Here is a 16,057-nt window from a genome sequence, read left to right as displayed (position 1 = left end):
AAGGGCCTGACAATCTACCCCTGGACTCCCTGTCCTTAATAACTCCTACCGTCTGCATGGCTGGCATAACTTTTTAGGGTGGTACTACAGGGGGGAACTACAGAGGGGACATTCCCTGTGTTTCTGTTTTCCCGTAACCTTCTTCCCCTGAAAAAAAACATAAGGGAACACTGCATCAGGGTACATTCACGGAGATCTCTTACCCATGCAGATGAGGCAGGTACCGGATCACGGAGGGAGGCAGGGGGGTCCTTTCTGGAGGAACTTTTGCGGCTCTGGTCGCTAGTTCGTCTCTGTTTCTTCTGTTGGCCACTCGCCTGTTTCTGCGGGTGCTCCTGCGTCTCGTCCTGCTGGACTAAGGGGGCTTCCGACGTATCCATTGCTGGGGCCTTCAGAAGCACCCCAGCGGCGTCGCCATCTGCCTTATATGGCCTCCTGTCCGGGTCAGCAGGCATCCTGCCGTAGCACCACCCACCCGGCTTTTGCGTTCCCTCCCCCATGCTCCAGCCCCCCTTGCCTTCGCCGGGTCGCCGCGCGACCCCCGGACCGGCATGCACCCGCGGCGCGCGCCGGAGGCCGCCGGCACCCGACTTCCGGTATCGGCGCTATCGCTCCGCCCCTTCCGCCGCTCACAGAGCCCTGCGGGAGCGCGCGCGAAGGAGCCGCGCAGCCCCGCCCGGAGTGCCAGCACCCCCCGCGCCCGCCGCCATGAGCCCGGCCAGGGGACAGCACCGACCCGGAGGACCGGGCCTGGGGAAGCGCACCGGGGCATACATACCAGGTGCTGGCTTTGGAGACGGCATCCACCGGACCCCTGCTCCACCTGCTTCGTCCACTGCCGTGGTGACCTACCCGGCCCCACCGTGGCGCTTCCAGGGACCCCGCACTGACTGAGGTAGGAGACCCCCTCGCTACCTGGGTCGGTCAGCCGGCCTGGGTATTCAATGATGATTCCATGACGGACAATCTGTAGAGAGTCCTGTCCTCTAGGAACAGGAAACCAACTGATGCGTGGGAGAGGTACCACCCTTTTTGTATCTGTAGGTTTCCTGTTCCTAAAGGGCGGATCCCCTCTCTCACGTGGTGCTGTCATGGACGACCGAATAAATTATGATGTGGATTTTATATGTAAAGTTTTTTTTTGCTGCGCAAGTGTAAAGATTTTTTTGCCGGCACTGTATAATAGAGAGGAACACTGCAGCCAGGGGCGCAGACAGAGAAAGCAAGAGCTGTTCGGCACCAAATTATCAGAAGCCGATGCTAAATTCTAGGGCGTCCCAAAAAGTCTCCTGTCCATTAGCAGTGCCCCCTGCTGACCTGACACTCCGCAGTACTCACTGTTTGGACTCGTTATGACACACTTCCAGCGTGGGGTCATTGTATATGAACGCGGCCTCCAGGTCGTTCACCCTCACCCGATAAATTCTGCATTGTTTGCTGTTCAGCTTAATCCTGTTCAGATTAGCGACTGTGGGGAAAATTGTCAGCTCCACGTGACCCTAAAAAGAATCATGAAAACATTAAAATTCAGGTATCACCTGGTAGGCCATCCATGAGAATGGGGGGAAGGTAATACCACAATTCTCCAGCAGCGGCCGCTAAAGGGTAATTGTCACAATAATATGAATATGCTTATATCCTAAGTACACGTCGAGAACTTTCCAATGCATTTATTGGGACACACACACACACACGCTTCCCTTCCCCCCATTAGGTCTGTGTAAAGTACACACGCTGCAGCAACGATCCCGCGTACAGCCCCCCATCTCCTTGCACACGGCAGCTTTTCTTCTCACTCAGCCTGCTTGTGTAATTCTATCTCACTCGTTTTCCCCCCTCCGTCGAGAATGTGTTGTGAGAAGCCCACTCAGCCGTGTGCAAAAGCAAAAGGTCTTGGGGAATCTCTCTGTTCCTGCAAACTTCAAATATCCTAGCACCGACTATTATTCATAGAGGCAGAGCAAATACATTTCTGACATCTACATTGGTAGAACTCCCAGCCGGTGGGTTTTGAAACTTCAGCGTCCAGCAAGAGCTGAGAAACGGATTTCTGCTTAACCGGGTCATACTTCCACTCCATGTTTAGATTTAATTGAAACATGGATTTTTGTGATAAACTCACCGTAAAATCCTTTTCTCCGAGACGCTCATTGGGGGACACAGATACTGTGGGTGTATGCTTCTGCCACTTGGAGGCTGACACTAAGTGAAAAAAAGAGGTTAGCTCCTCCGCCGCCGTATACACCCTCGCCCCCATTGCGGGCGGAAATCAATTTGGTGCCAAAGCAGGAGGACAACAAAATCAGCCTTAATGCCGGTACAACATGTCCAGAAAAAGACCACCCTTATACCACATAAATGCGTATTAATTAAACAAAACAGAAGCCAACTTGGCTAACAGGGTGGGTGCTGTGTCCCCCAATGAGCATCTCGGAGAAAAGGATTTTACGGTGAGTTTATCACAAAAATCCATATCTCTCCTTCGCCTCATTGGGGGACACAGATACTGTGGGACGTCCTAAAGCAGTCCCTGGGTGGGAGATTGACTCACCGATCCAAGCTACATGCACCTCCTATCTAAAGGTGCGCCACTGCTGCTTGGAGAATCCTTCTACCCAGGCTCGCATCCGACGAGGCCTGAGTATGGATATTATAATGTTTGGCAAATGTGTGCAGGCTGGACCAGGTTGCTGCCTTGCAAACCTGTTCCGTCGAGCCTGGTGCCGAAGCGCCCAAGAGTCGCCCACTGCCCGAGTAGAGTGCGCTCTGATCCCTGCTGGAATCGGTGTGCCTCTAATGTGGTAGGCCTCTTGAATAGTCAAATGAATCCATCTGGCTATGGTCGATTTTGAGGCGAGTGCCTTCCTGCGCCTTTCGAGGAGCACGAACAGCGTGTCCGTCTGACGAAAGGGTGCCGTCCTCGACACGTACCTCCGGAGGGCTCTTACCAGGTCTGACGTGTGAAGAGCCTTTTCCACACGGTGCACCGGTGTTGGACAAAATTAAGGAAAGACAACATCCTCATTAATATGAAATGAGGACACGACTTTCGGCAGAACAGGAGGGGCTGGTCTGAGCACCACCTTATCCTTATGGAAAGTGAGAAACGGAGCTCGGCAGGATAGGGCCGCCAGCTCTGAAACCCGCCTGATAGAAGTTATGGCCACTAGGAACACCACTTTCCAGGAAAGGTTCAAAAGGAGCTTCCTGCAGAACACTTTGGACCAGGTTAAGGTCCCAGGCAGGGGTGGATTAAGGGTAGCCAGGGCCCGGGGCAGTTCAGACTCTGTGGGCCCCCCTCGTCACGTGACGGGGGTCACGAATCGTAGAGCCACACTCTACATAGAGAATAATGGGGCCTCCAGCACCGACCTCCACCCGCAGAGCCACACTCTACATAGAGAATAATGGGGCCTCCAGCACCGACCTCCACCCGCAGAGCCGCACTCCACATAGAGAATAATGGAGCCTCCAGCACCGACCTCCACCTGCAGAGCCCCACTCCACATAGAGAATAATGGAGCCTCCAGCACCGACCTCCACCCGCAGAGCCCCACTCCACATAGAGAATAATGGAGCCTCCAGCACCGACCTCAACCCGCAGAGCCCCACTCCACATAGAGAATAATGGAGCCTCCAGCACCGACCTCCACCCGCAGAGCCGCACTCCACATAGAGAATAATGGAGCCTCCGGCACCAACCTCCACCCGCAGAGCCGCACTCCACATAGAGAATAATGGAGCCTCCAGCACCGACCTCCACCCGCAGAGCCGCACTCCACATAGAGAATAATGGAGCCTCCAGCACCGACCTCCACCCGCAGAGCCGCACTCCACATAGAGAATAATGGAGCCTCCAGCACCGACCTCCACCCGCAGAGCCGCACTCCACATAGAGAATAATGGAGCCTCCAGCACCGACCTCCACCCGCAGAGCCGCACTCCACATAGAGAATAATGGAGCCTCCAGCACCGACCTCCACCCGCAGAGCCTCACTCCACATAGAGAATAATGGAGCCTCCAGCACCGACCTCCACCCGCAGAGCCACACTCCACATAGAGAATAATCTGGCCTCCGGCACCTACCTCCACCCACAGAACCCCACTCCACATAGAGAATAATGGAGCCTCCAGCACCGACCTCCACCCGCAGAGCCGCACTCCACATAGAGAATAATGGAGCCTCCAGCACCGACCTCCACCCGCAGAGCCGCACTCCACATAGAGAATAATGGAGCCTCCAGCACCGACCTCCACCCGCAGAGCCCCACTCCACATAGAGAATAATCTGGCCTCCGGCACCTACCTCCACCCGCAGAACCCCACTCCACATAGAGAATAATGGAGCCTCCAGCACCGACCTCCACCCGCAGAGCCGCACTCCACATAGAGAATAATGGAGCCTCCAGCACCGACCTCCACCCGCAGAGCCGCACTCCACATAGAGAATAATGGAGCCTCCAGCACCGACCTCCACCCGCAGAGCCCCACTCCACATAGAGAATAATGGAGCCTCCAGCACCGACCTCCACCCGCAGAGCCGCACTCCACATAGAGAATAATGGAGCCTCCAGCACTGACCTCCACCCGCAGAGCCGCACTCCACATAGAGAATAATGGAGCCTCCAGCACCGACCTCGACCCGCAGAGCCTCACTCCACATAGAGAATAATGGAGCCTCCAGCACCTACCTCCACCCGCAGAGCCGCACTCCACATAGAGAATAATGGAGCCTCCAGCACAGACCTCCACCCGCAGAGCCTCACTCCACATAGAGAATAATGGAGCCTCCAGCACCGACCTCCACCCGCAGAGCCACACTCCACATAGAGAATAATCTGGCCTCCGGCACCTACCTCCACCCGCAGAACCCCACTCCACATAGAGAATAATGGAGCCTCCAGCACCGACCTCCACCCGCAGAGCCGCACTCCACATAGAGAATAATGGAGCCTCCAGCACCGACCTCCACCCGCACTCCACATAGAGAATAATGGAGCCTCCAGCACCGACCTCCACCCGCAGAGCCCCACTCCACATAGAGAATAATGGGGCCTCCAGCACCGACCTCCACCCACAGAGCCGCACTCCACATAGAGAATAATGGAGCCTCCAGCACCTACCTCCACCCGCAGAGCCGCACTCCACATAGAGAATAATGGAGCCTCCAGCACCGACCTCCACCCGCAGAGCCGCACTCCACATAGAGAATAATGGAGCCTCCAGCACCGACCTCCACCCGCAGAGCCGCACTCCACATAGAGAATAATGGAGCCTCCAGCACCGACCTCCACCCGCAGAGCCGCACTCCACATAGAGAATAATGGGGCCTCCAGCACCGACCTCCACCCGCATTCCACATAGAGAATAATGGAGCCTCCAGCACCGACCTCCACCCGCACTCCACATAGAGAATAATGGAGCCTCCAGCACCGACCTCCACCCGCAGAGCCGCACTCCACATAGAGAATAATGGGGCCTCCAGCACCGACCTCCACCCGCACTCCACATAGAGAATAATGGAGCCTCCAGCACCGACCTCCACCCGCAGAGCCGCACTCCACATAGAGAATAATGGGGCCTCCAGCACCGACCTCCACCCGCACTCCACATAGAGAATAATGGAGCCTCCAGCACCGACCTCCACCCGCAGAGCCGCACTCCACATAGAGAATAATGGGGCCTCCAGCACCGACCTCCACCCGCACTCCACATAGAGAATAATGGAGCCTCCAGCACCGACCTCCACCCGCACTCCACATAGAGAATAATGGAGCCTCCAGCACCGACCTCCACCCGCAGAGCCGCACTCCACATAGAGAATAATGGGGCCTCCAGCACCGACCTCCACCCGCACTCCACATAGAGAATAATGGAGCCTCCAGCACCGACCTCCACCCGCAGAGCCGCACTCCACATAGAGAATAATGGGGCCTCCAGCACCGACCTCCACCCGCACTCCACATAGAGAATAATGGAGCCTCCAGCACCGACCTCCACCCGCAGAGCCGCACTCCACATAGAGAATAATGGGGCCTCCAGCACCGACCTCCACCCGCATTCCACATAGAGAATAATGGAGCCTCCAGCACCGACCTCCACCCGCACTCCACATAGAGAATAATGGAGCCTCCAGCACCGACCTCCACCCGCAGAGCCGCACTCCACATAGAGAATAATGGGGCCTCCAGCACCGACCTCCACCCGCACTCCACATAGAGAATAATGGAGCTTCCAGCACCGACCTCCACCCGCAGAGCCGCACTCCACATAGAGAATAATGGGGCCTCCAGCACCGACCTCCACCCGCAGAGCCGCACTCCACATAGAGAATAATGGGGCCTCCAGCACCGACCTCCACCCGCAGAGCCGCACTCCACATAGAGAATAATGGAGCCTCCAGCACCGACCTCCACCCGCAGAGCCGCACTCCACATAGAGAATAATGGAGCCTCCAGCACCGACCTCCACCCGCACTCCACATAGAGAATAATGGGGCCTCCAGCACCGACCTCCACCCGCAGAGCCGCACTCCACATACATGGCTGCTCTCAGTGCTCTGTGCTGTGCGTACAGGACCTGTGATGAGGTCACAGGAGGGGAGGAGACAGGGGTCACATGATCGGGGGCCCTGACACCTTACCTCCTGTGATCTCATCACAAGCCTTTGCACGCTACCAGCAGCATCAGCGTTCACGCTACTTGTAGATGCTGCTGGTAGCAGAGCACATAATGCCGCCCCCACGGTCACTCACTTTTAGGTGGGGAGAAGATGGAGTGTCATTGCAGCAGCCAGCAGGAATGTGGTGGGGGCCCCCTTAGAAGCTCTTGTGGTGGGGGCCCCGGGGCTGAAGCCCCGCCTGCCCTGCCTGTAATCCGGCCCTGCGCGGTGGCGGATTATAATGGGGCAATTTACTGGCCTGGGCTGTGGGCCCCTTAACCCCACTGGGCCCGGGGCAACTGCCCAAATTGACCTCATTATAATCCGCCACTGGTCCCAGGCGTCCATAAGCGCCTTATAGGGAGGTACCAAATGGGAGACTCCCTGGATGAAAGTCTTCACCTGCAAATTGGTAGCAATTCTGCGCTGGAATAGAACGGATAAGGCCGATATTTGTCTCCTGAGGGAGCTTGGGGCTAACCCAGAGTCTAGGCCTGACTGGAGAAAGGCCAAGATGTTGGGGATCGAGAATCTCAGTGGAGAGACACCCCGGCCTTGACACCAAGCAAAGAACACCTTCCAGGTGTGGTGGTAAATTCGTGCTGAAGCCGGCTTCCGGGCGCTAACCATTGTAGCGAACACCTTGCTCCCAAACCCTGCCTGGGTTAGAATCCAAGATTCAACGGTCATGCCGTCAAACACAGGGCCCCTGACTTCAGTTGGCAAATCGGCCCTTGAGAAAGTAGATCTGGGCGCTCTGGCAGATGCCAAGGAACATCAGCGAGCCGCTGCATCAGATCTGCGTACCACGCTCGACGGGGCCAGTCTGGGGCCAGCAGAATCACCGGAACCTTTTCCGTCTTGATCTTTTTGATGACACTCGGAAGTAGTGGCAGCGGGGGGAAATGGATATGGGAAGTGGAATTGGTTCCATGGCAGAACCAATGCATCCACAGCGATTGCCTGTGGATCCCCGGCCCGAGCGACATATGTGGGCACCTTGGCGTTCACTCTGGAAGCCATCAGGTCCACATCCGGAGTTCCCCACAGTTGATAAATCTGCTGGAAGACCTCGGGATGCAGTGACCACTCTCTGGACGCAAGACCCTGCCGGCTGAGAAAATCTGCCACCCAATTTTCCATGCCCGGGATGTGGACTGCCGAAATCACCGAGTGGTTGGCTTCGGCCCACTGAAGCACGTGCCCCACCTTGCGCATGGTTGTTCTGCTGCGGGTGATTTATGTAAGCCACCGCCGTGGCGTTGTCCGATTGAATTCGGACGGGGCGGCCTGCTAAGAAGTGATGAAACTGTCGCAGAGTCAGTAGAATTCCTCGTATCTCCAATAAGTTGATCGGGAGGCGGGCCTCCTGTGGAGACCATCTCCCCTGGGTCGTGTGGTGGCGAAACACGGCTCCCCAGCCGAGGAGACTGGCGTCGGTTGTCATCACCAACCAATGGTCTGGGGGGGAAGGGTTTCCTCTGGGTCAGAGAGGAACTGGTCATCCACCACCCGAGTGACTGTCTGACTTGAGGGGACAATCGGTACCGCCGATTGAGCGTGAAAGGATTCTTGTCCCAGCCTGACAAGAGGGCATGCTGCAGAGGGCGAAGATGGAACTGGGCGAACGGTATCGCTTCCATTGCTGCCACCACTTTTCCTAGAATCCTCATACCGAAACGGATGGTATGAGGGACTGGTTGGCGAAGCGTCCGGACTCCCTGCCGGAGAGCTAGCGCTTTGTCCTCAGGGAGAATTACCAACCCTCGGCAAGTGTCGAAGATCATTCCTAAGAAGGAAATCCTCTGAGCTGGCACAAGTGATGACTTCTTCGCATTGACCAACCACCCTAAGCGGGCAAGAGTATTTAGCGTGATGTTGACATTTTCCTCGCATGCCCGTATTGAAGGGCCCTTGACCAAGAGGTCGTCCAAGTAAGGCAAGATGACTATGCCACGAATATGCAGTAGGGCCATGACAACTGCCATAACCTTTGTGAACACTCTGGGAGCCGTGGCTAGCCCGAAGGGTAGCGCTATGAACTGAAAATGACGACCGTTGATGGCGAAACGTAGAAACCTCTGATGAGGAGGAAAAATGGGAATATGCAGATATGCGTCCTGGATGTCGATTGAGGTCACGTATCCTCCCTGCTTCATGGCCGATATGACTGAACGGAGAGACTCCATCCGGAAATGTCTGATCCTGATGAATTTGTTCAGAAGCTTCAGGTCCAAAACCGGTCTGACAGTCCTTTTTGGGAACCGCAAACAGGTTGGAATAAAAGCCCTGAGCCCTTTCGTGCTCTGGCATGGGAACAATGACCCCGTTGTGCTGGAGCGATTTGATGGCTCCTGAGCCCTTGCCCGGGTATCCACCCTGGGAAGACGAGAAAGAAAAAACCATCTTGGAGGGTATCTGACAAATTCTATTTTGTAACCTGAGGACACCAACTCTTTTATCCATGCGTCCCGTGCGACAATGAACCAGACGTGGAGAAACCAGAGTAGTCGGCCGCCCACCTTGCTGGTGTCGTCTGGCAAACGCCTTGAGTCATTTGGCTGACGATCTTCGGGATCTGGATCCCCTCGATCTGGGCTGCTGAGCACGCATTCTCCCCAATGGGTTGGTTCTATATGAGACCTGCCGCTCCCTATCCAGGTTGGGGCGGCTTCAAGCGGCGAAATTGGCTGCTGTGGTCCACCCGGGGTTGCAAAAGGCCCGAAAACGTGCCTGAAACGGGTGGCAAAAAGGCGGTTTGACCTTTTGTTGAGGGAGAAAACCGCTCTTTCCTCCTGTGGAGTCGGAGATAAGTTGATCTAACTTCTCCCCAAATAGACGGCCGTACTGATAAGGCAGGGAAGTCAAGGACCTCTTGGAAGTAGAATAGGCCCGCCATGTCCTTAACCATAGAGCTCTTCTGATAGAAATTGCGTTAGCGGAAGCAAGTGCGGCGCAATTGGCCGCATCCAAAGATGCATTGATTATGTAGTCTCCGGCCATCGCGATCTGACTCACGATTTCCGATATCTCTGCAGGTAGATCTTGCTCCTGCACGACCTGGTTTAATGATTCTGACCATGAAATCATGGCCTTGGCTACCCAAGTTGCTGCGAACGAGGGAGAGAGCGCTGATCCTGACGCCTCATATACTGAGCGAGCTAAGCTCTCTATGAGGCGATCCGTGGGATCCTTAATAGAAGAACCACTAGGTACGGATAACAGGGTTTTAGTGACTAGGCGCGAAACCGGTGGATCCACCATCGGAGATTCCGTCCATTTTTTACAGAGGACCGGGGCAAATGGATACCTTGCTTCGTGTGCCTTTTGACCCGAGAAACGCCTGTCTGGTCATTCCCTGTGTCGCTGCACTATGTCCTCAAACTCAGGGTGAGTGGCAAAAACTCTGTGCGCCCGCTTCACTCGCTTAAACACCACCTTATGCACCGTAGCCGCTGCGAGACCATCCTCAATCCCCAAGGTCTGATTGACGGCTTCTATGAGGCTGTCCACTGTTTCATGTGACCCTGGACCCAGGTCAAGGGGCTCGTCTGAGTCGAAATCTGGGGTCTGATCGCTATCAACCACTGGTGACGGGGAGCGAGAAGCAGAACTCTGGGCGACACCATGTGGATTCTTTTCCCCCGGGTCTGCCTGGAATGAGAGCGGCCCCTGCAGGCCGAAGGCTCTTGTGAGGTGAAGGTTCCCTCTAAGGCCGGCGAGCCACTGTCCCTGCCCCTATCTGGAGCCTGAAGGGACTCGATTGCCCTCGTAAGCGACGTCATGGACTGTGATAGGGCCCACTCCGGGGTGTTCGGGACCGCGGTCGCAGGGGAGGGCTCCTGGGCGCGTTCGGACTTGCATAATCTCTTGCTCTGCGCCCGCGGAAACGCAGCCTGACAAGAGATGCATGCAGCGTAAAAAAATGTGTGCGTCTTTGCTTTTTCGGACATGCTATATCTGTCCGCTGCTGGGGAGGGGGGGAGGAGGTAGCACCTCATTTTTCCTGTAGCGTGGCATCTTGGGCATCACTTACCCCAGTCCTGTGCTCCCACGTGTCCTGGACGCCTCTTCACATCAAAATCGTGCGCCACAGCTGTGGGGCAGGCCTGCCAGCATATGAACCGCTCCAGAGGCGGTACTTCCGGCTCTGCCGCCTAGCCACGCTCCGAAGCCAGGGACTAAATTTATTCACCGCCGCCCAGGCGTGAGGGGCGGGCCCTCAGAAGTGACGGAGGCGGGACTTCCGGATACGGCCTAGCTCCGGCCTCAATTTACCCACTTCCCGTGACGGGGGGGGGGGGTTTGGGGTACGCGGACCTTCCATGGCGCTACTTACTGGCGCGGGCTGCTGCCTCACCGCGCTCTCTGCCGGCTAAGGGCTCCAGCCCCGGATCCCTCCCAGGCCATCCTCCTCTGACGATCCTCTTCAGCTTCCTGAGCGCAGGTATGTGAGGGGGCCTCGAACAATAGGACGGTGCAGGCACCCTAGCTCCATCTAACCCCTTCAGGGGGTTAGGAGAGGGACCGTCCGCCGCCTTGCAGTACCGCAGTCTAAGCATTGGTGGAGCAGTGGGGGCCCCACAGACTAGTCTTGTGCCTCTGCACAGCCCATGGTTTCAATACCTAGGGGTGGTCAGGGCTAAGTCCGGCATTGTGTCCCACGTCGCGGGAGAGGATACGTGGAGGCGACACTCGCACGTGCTCGCCCGTTGTTGGTTTGGGGAAATCGGACCCTTTCAATAGGATCCGTTGCCCCTGTCTAATCTTCATGGGGAAAAAAAGAAAGTCTGGAGAAAAAAGCCAGACGTGTGCCTCCATGGACACTAAGCAAAAAACTGATTTCTGCCCGCAATGGGGGCGAGGTGTATACGGCGGAGGAGGAGCTATCCTCCTTTTTTTTCACTTAGTGTCAGCCTCCAAGCGGCAGAAGCATACACCCACAGTATCTGTGTCCCCCAATGAGGCGAAGGAGAAAGCTAATTTCAGAACAAGATGGATGATAGTCCTGCCGTCGCTTTCCGAGGTTTCCAGCCCGAGATATGAGATTAATAAGGTGTTAGTAAACTTTCAGTCCTTCTGAAAAGGGGAGTGCATTCCATAGACCCTTAGTTTTGGGCAAGGGTATAAAACTCAGAGGCCCAGATAAGGGGGTGTCTTTTGCCCGGGGAGTCAGTTACCAGAGGCTGTGCAACCTGACCTGATGCACTGGGACATCTCCCCTCTCCCACTCCACATGGATTGCCAGTAACTGAAGTCTTCACTTTAATCCCATTTGTTTTATAACTGTCTACATATACTGTAATTGTCTCATTTGTAATATCTTTTTATCCTTTTGTAAACACTGCCTATTTCTTTTTGGAGTAAAAGCTATAATATTTACTAGTTTGGTTTTCCTTGCTCTAATAACTTATTGCCACAACCTCCAAACTAAGTCAACGCTACTGTTTGGGTTGGCTCCTGACCCATTATTAATCATAAAATCAGGAGCTGGTGGCAGCGAAGTGTTCTGGGCTTTTGGGGAGACCCTGGCAGTGACGGACGGAGTTCTATAAGTGTACTTCCCACCTGAGACTGGGAATAGTTATATTGCTCTCACTGCAGCGTACCCAATAGCCAATACACAGAAAGGCGGCCCTTCTGGCGACTACTTATCCTAGGTGTACTTCCCTGACTGACCTGAGGGAAAGGGAGGCGCCAGAGAGCTGCAAGTTCCAAACTGGAACTGGAAAGGGGGATAAAATAAATTCCCCTGGTGAACTGGGGGCAACCGAACACCCCCAGTTCATGACAGTAATATACGGCCTATCAGAGCTTCCGCCTGTAGGAAGGGCAGCTGCAGCCAGACCAGATTCCTGCAGCTGATCTTTCCTGCTCCCTTCAAGAACGAAGGGGCGCATGTGAATGACAAGGGCAGAGGGTCCGTGACAATGTGTAAACAAGCTGGTGGCCCAAAACGCTCCTGCTCATCAATGATAAAGAATTCAGAAAAGTGCTGGATTATCAGATATTCTGGACTGTCAGTCATATAAAATGAAAGGTCAGTACAGATTAGAATCATAATGTGCTGAGCATTATACTCACAATCACAGATTTCCGCTGAAAGTTGATGTTGTTGATGCAGACGACCTGGTGCGTCGTGTAAGGAAAACACAAAGAGGAGTGTTATAAATGGTAATATACGATGATGGGGGGTGCACACATGTACATGTGACATCGGGAGCGCGCACATACATGTACAGGGGATGGAAAATGTCTCACACCCTTGCATGTAAAAAAAAAAAAAAAAAAATAGAATCATTTCAGAACTTTTTTCACGTTAAGGCCAAGTTCACACTGGGCGTCTTTTCATGCAAATTTTCAGGAGCATTTTACAGCACCAGCAAAGCCTATGAGATTTCAGAACTCTCAGGCACACACAGTTTTTTTGGACAGAGCGTGTCACTTATTTCAGCGTTTTTCAACCTTGGACTTGAATGAGTGGTTTAAAAATGCACCAAAAACACAGGCATAATGTTTTGGAGTGTATTTTTTTTAAGGCAAAACTTGATACTATAGAATAGGACTTTTCAACACTAAACTTCATCAACATGCACAAGAGACAAATCTACCATGCCAAAACTGCCGCAAAAAAACCCCATAAAAAACTGTACAGATTATGGGCAAAGTTGAAATGCTGCTTTTTTGCATGGTTTTTTTTACATGACAAAAATCTGGCATTTTAAACAAGGGTGTGTAGACTATTTATATCCACTGCAGAGGAGGATCAGCACACACACACGGGTCCGTGTGACAGGAGGAGCAGTACACACACACACGGGTCCGTGTGACAGGAGGAGCAGTACACACACAGGGGCCCGTGTGACAGGAGAAGCAGTATACACACACGGGTCCGTGTGACAGGAGGAGCAGTACACACACACACGGGTCCGTGTGACAGGAGGAGCAGTACACACACACGGGTCCGTGTGACAGGAGGAGCAGTACACACACACACGGGTCCGTGTGACAGGAGAAGCAGTACACACACGGGTCCGTGTGACAGGAGGAGCAGTACACACACACGGGTCCGTGTGACAGGAGGAGCAGTACACACACGGGTCCGTGTGACAGGAGGAGCAGTACACACACACACGGGTCCGTGTGACAGGAGGAGCAGTACACACACAGGGGCCCGTGTGACAGGAGAAGCAGTATACACACACGGGTCCGTGTGACAGGAGGAGCAGTATACACACACGGGTCCGTGTGACAGGAGGAGCAGTACACACACAGGTCCGTGTGACAGGAGGAGCAGTACACACACACGGGTCCGTGTGACAGGAGGAGCAGTACACACACACGGGTCCGTGTGACAGGAGGAGCAGTACACACACGGGTCCGTGTGACAGGAGGAGCAGTACACACACACACGGGTCCGTGTGACAGGAGGAGCAGTACACACACAGGGGCCCGTGTGACAGGAGAAGCAGTATACACACACGGGTCCGTGTGACAGGAGGAGCAGTACACACACACACGGGTCCGTGTGACAGGAGGAGCAGTACACACACACGGGTCCGTGTGACAGGAGGAGCAGTACACACACACACGGGTCCGTGTGACAGGAGAAGCAGTACACACACGGGTCCGTGTGACAGGAGGAGCAGTATACACACACGGGTCCGTGTGACAGGAGGAGCAGTACACACACACGGGTCCGTGTGACAGGGGGAGCAGTACACACACACACGGGTCCGTGTGACAGGGGGAGCAGTACACACACACGGGTCCGTGTGACAGGAGGAGCAGTACACACACACGGGTCCGTGTGACAGGAGCAGTATACACACACAGGTCCGTGTGACAGGAGGAGCAGTACACACACACGGGTCCGTGTGACAGGAGGAGCAGTACACACACACGGGTCCGTGTGACAGGAGGAGCAGTACACACACACACACGGGTCCGTGTGACAGGGGGAGCAGTACACACACACACACGGGTCCGTGTGACAGGAGGAGCAGTACACACACACGGGTCCCTGTGACAGGAGGAGCAGTACACACACACACGGGTAGTGTGACAGGAGGAGCAGTACACACACACACGGGTCCGAGTGACAGGAGGAGCAGTACACACACACGGATCCGTGTGACAGGAGGAGCAGTATACACACACACGGGTCCGTGTGACAGGAGGAGCAGTACACACACGGGTCCGTGTGACAGGAGGAGCAGTATACACACACACGGGTCCGTGTGACAGGAGGAGCAGTACACACACAGGGCCCGTGTGACAGGAGGAGCAGTACACACACACACGGGTCGGTGTGACAGGAGGAGCAGTACACACACAGGGGCCCGTGTGACAGGAGGAGCAGTACACACACAGGGGCCCGTGTGACAGGAGGAGCAGTACACACACAGGGGCCCGTGTGACAGGAGGAGCAGTACACACACGGGTCCGTGTGACAGGAGGAGCAGTACACACACGGGTCCGTGTGACAGGAGGAGCAGTACACACACGGGTCCGTGTGACAGGAGGAGCAGTACACACACGGGTCCGTGTGACAGGAGGAGCAGTACACACACACGGGTCCGTGTGACAGGGGGAGCAGTACACACACACGGGTCCGTGTGACAGGGGGAGCAGTACACACACACACGGGTCCGTGTGACAGGAGGAGCAGTACACACACACACGGGTCCGTGTGACAGGAGGAGCAGTACGCACACACGGGTCCCTGTGACAGGAGGAGCAGTACACACACACGGGTCTGAGTGACAGGAGGAGCAGTACACACACACGGGTCCGTGTGACAGGAGGAGCAGTATACACACACACGGGTCCGTGTGACAGGAGGAGCAGTATACACACACACGGGTCCGTGTGACAGGAGGAGCAGTATACACACACACGGGTCCGTGTGACAGGAGGAGCAGTATACACACACACGGGTCCGTGTGACAGGAGGAGCAGTATACACACACACGGGTCCGTGTGACAGGAGGAGCAGTACACACACAGGGGCCCGTGTGACAGGAGGAGCAGTACACACACGGGTCCGTGTGACAGGAGGAGCAGTACACACACACGGGTCCGTGTGACAGGAGGAGCAGTACACACACACGGGTCCGTGTGACAGGAGGAGCAGTACACACACACGGGTCCCTGTGACAGGAGGAGCAGTACACACACACGGGTCCGAGTGACAGGAGGAGCAGTACACACACACGGATCCGTGTGACAGGAGGAGCAGTATACACACACGGATCCGTGTGACAGGAGGAGCAGTACACACACACGGATCCGTGTGACAGGAGGAGCAGTATACACACACGGGTCCGTGTGACAGGAGGAGCAGTACACACACACGGATCCGTGTGACAGGAGGAGCAGTATACACACACGGA

At 55.2% G+C, this 16,057-nt stretch overlaps 1 protein-coding gene across 4 annotated transcripts in view; it reads right to left on the bottom strand.

The window, feature by feature from the left end:
* TAF2 (TATA-box binding protein associated factor 2) overlaps positions 1-16,057 on the bottom strand; it is a 238,472-nt gene that overhangs the window by 221,646 nt on the left and 769 nt on the right. For all 4 annotated transcript variants that reach the window (XM_073590239.1, XM_073590238.1, XM_073590241.1 and 1 more), the window contains exons 2-3: positions 12,747-12,801; positions 1,339-1,499 (exon numbers count right to left, since the gene is read on the bottom strand). In XM_073590239.1, coding sequence (XP_073446340.1) covers positions 1,339-1,499; positions 12,747-12,801 — 216 coding nt within the window. The remainder of the gene's footprint in view (positions 1-1,338; positions 1,500-12,746; positions 12,802-16,057) is intronic.

The sequence above is a fragment of the Dendrobates tinctorius genome, unplaced genomic scaffold, assembly GCF_039654945.1.
Source record: "Dendrobates tinctorius isolate UK_male_01 unplaced genomic scaffold, ASM3965494v1 ptg000116l, whole genome shotgun sequence".
Lineage (NCBI taxonomy): Eukaryota > Metazoa > Chordata > Amphibia > Anura > Dendrobatidae > Dendrobates > Dendrobates tinctorius.
Note: the sequence above shows the minus strand (reverse complement) of the source record. Positions and strands in the feature narration are given on the sequence as shown.